Here is a 976-nt window from a genome sequence, read left to right as displayed (position 1 = left end):
ACACATCATCTATTCATCGACTTCAAAGCCATGTTATTGGTTGGGACAGGCTATGGCAGCTAATGCAAGAATACGGATTTCTGGATGAACTGATACCGTAACCGGATCAAGGTGACGATGGATCGGTTGATGTGCGATCCAAATCAAGATTGCCTATTGCAAATTTCAATTTTGGTCAAAGCCAGTAAAAATTCCAGATGTAACCAATCCCGTTCGTGCATTCCCAATACGAACATCAGAATTATGTATCACGGGCCTTTTGATGCGTCGCTAGATTTTCTTTATGTACCTATAAAATAGGCAGTGCCTGCAGTGCGCGAGCCAATCACTACACGCGCGTCGAACCGAATGAACCGCACCGGACCGAAACAAAACGAAGCGAGGCAAACCGGAGGCATGGCACCAAAGCTGGTGGCGGCAAGGCAGCGAAAAAAAGACGGAGATGGTGATAGTTGCAGCAATGGCAGCGGGGTGACGCAGCAAGACCGGAGAACATCGTCAATCCGGACAACAGTCGAAGCGAAAACCACAGAGGGAGTTTACAACATCTTCGAGCGCATCTCATCCGAAGCACATCGTCTGACGCACTACAACACAAGCTCAACAATGACCAGTGCAAAATTCAGACCTGCGTCTGGTCTAGCACGCCGTCTGAGGGAATCAAAGTCGTCACTAAGTACAACTGCCACCAAGTACACCAGTCGGTATCTTCAAAGAATTTCCGTCGGAATCCTTAAAGGATTCCCGTAGGAATCGCCGATGTGTACATGTTGGAATCCCCAATGGATTCCCATGTTGGAGTAGAAAAATTCCATCGATTTCTCGAAAGGCTGCCCGTTGGAATTCCAAAAGGATTCCGGTCGGTATTTTAAACAGCTGCACAAGAACGTCGACGAAAGGTACACGAAAAACGGCTCTTTTCTGGGACACATCCACACTTGCAGAAGAGAGGGTTCTCGCACACGTACCACAAGCC

General features: G+C 48.1%; 1 protein-coding gene across 1 annotated transcript; it reads left to right on the top strand.

The window, feature by feature from the left end:
- Nucleotides 1–348: 348 nt before the first annotated feature.
- Nucleotides 349–750, top strand: LOC134209265 (histone H2B-like). The gene has a single exon (XM_062685244.1). The coding sequence runs from the start codon at nt 349–351 to the stop codon at nt 748–750; it is 402 nt and encodes a 133-aa protein (XP_062541228.1).
- Nucleotides 751–976: the final 226 nt, after the last annotated feature.

Source organism: Armigeres subalbatus, chromosome 2 (assembly GCF_024139115.2).
Source record: "Armigeres subalbatus isolate Guangzhou_Male chromosome 2, GZ_Asu_2, whole genome shotgun sequence".
Lineage (NCBI taxonomy): Eukaryota > Metazoa > Arthropoda > Insecta > Diptera > Culicidae > Armigeres > Armigeres subalbatus.
This window is presented reverse-complemented; position numbering and strand designations above follow the sequence as displayed.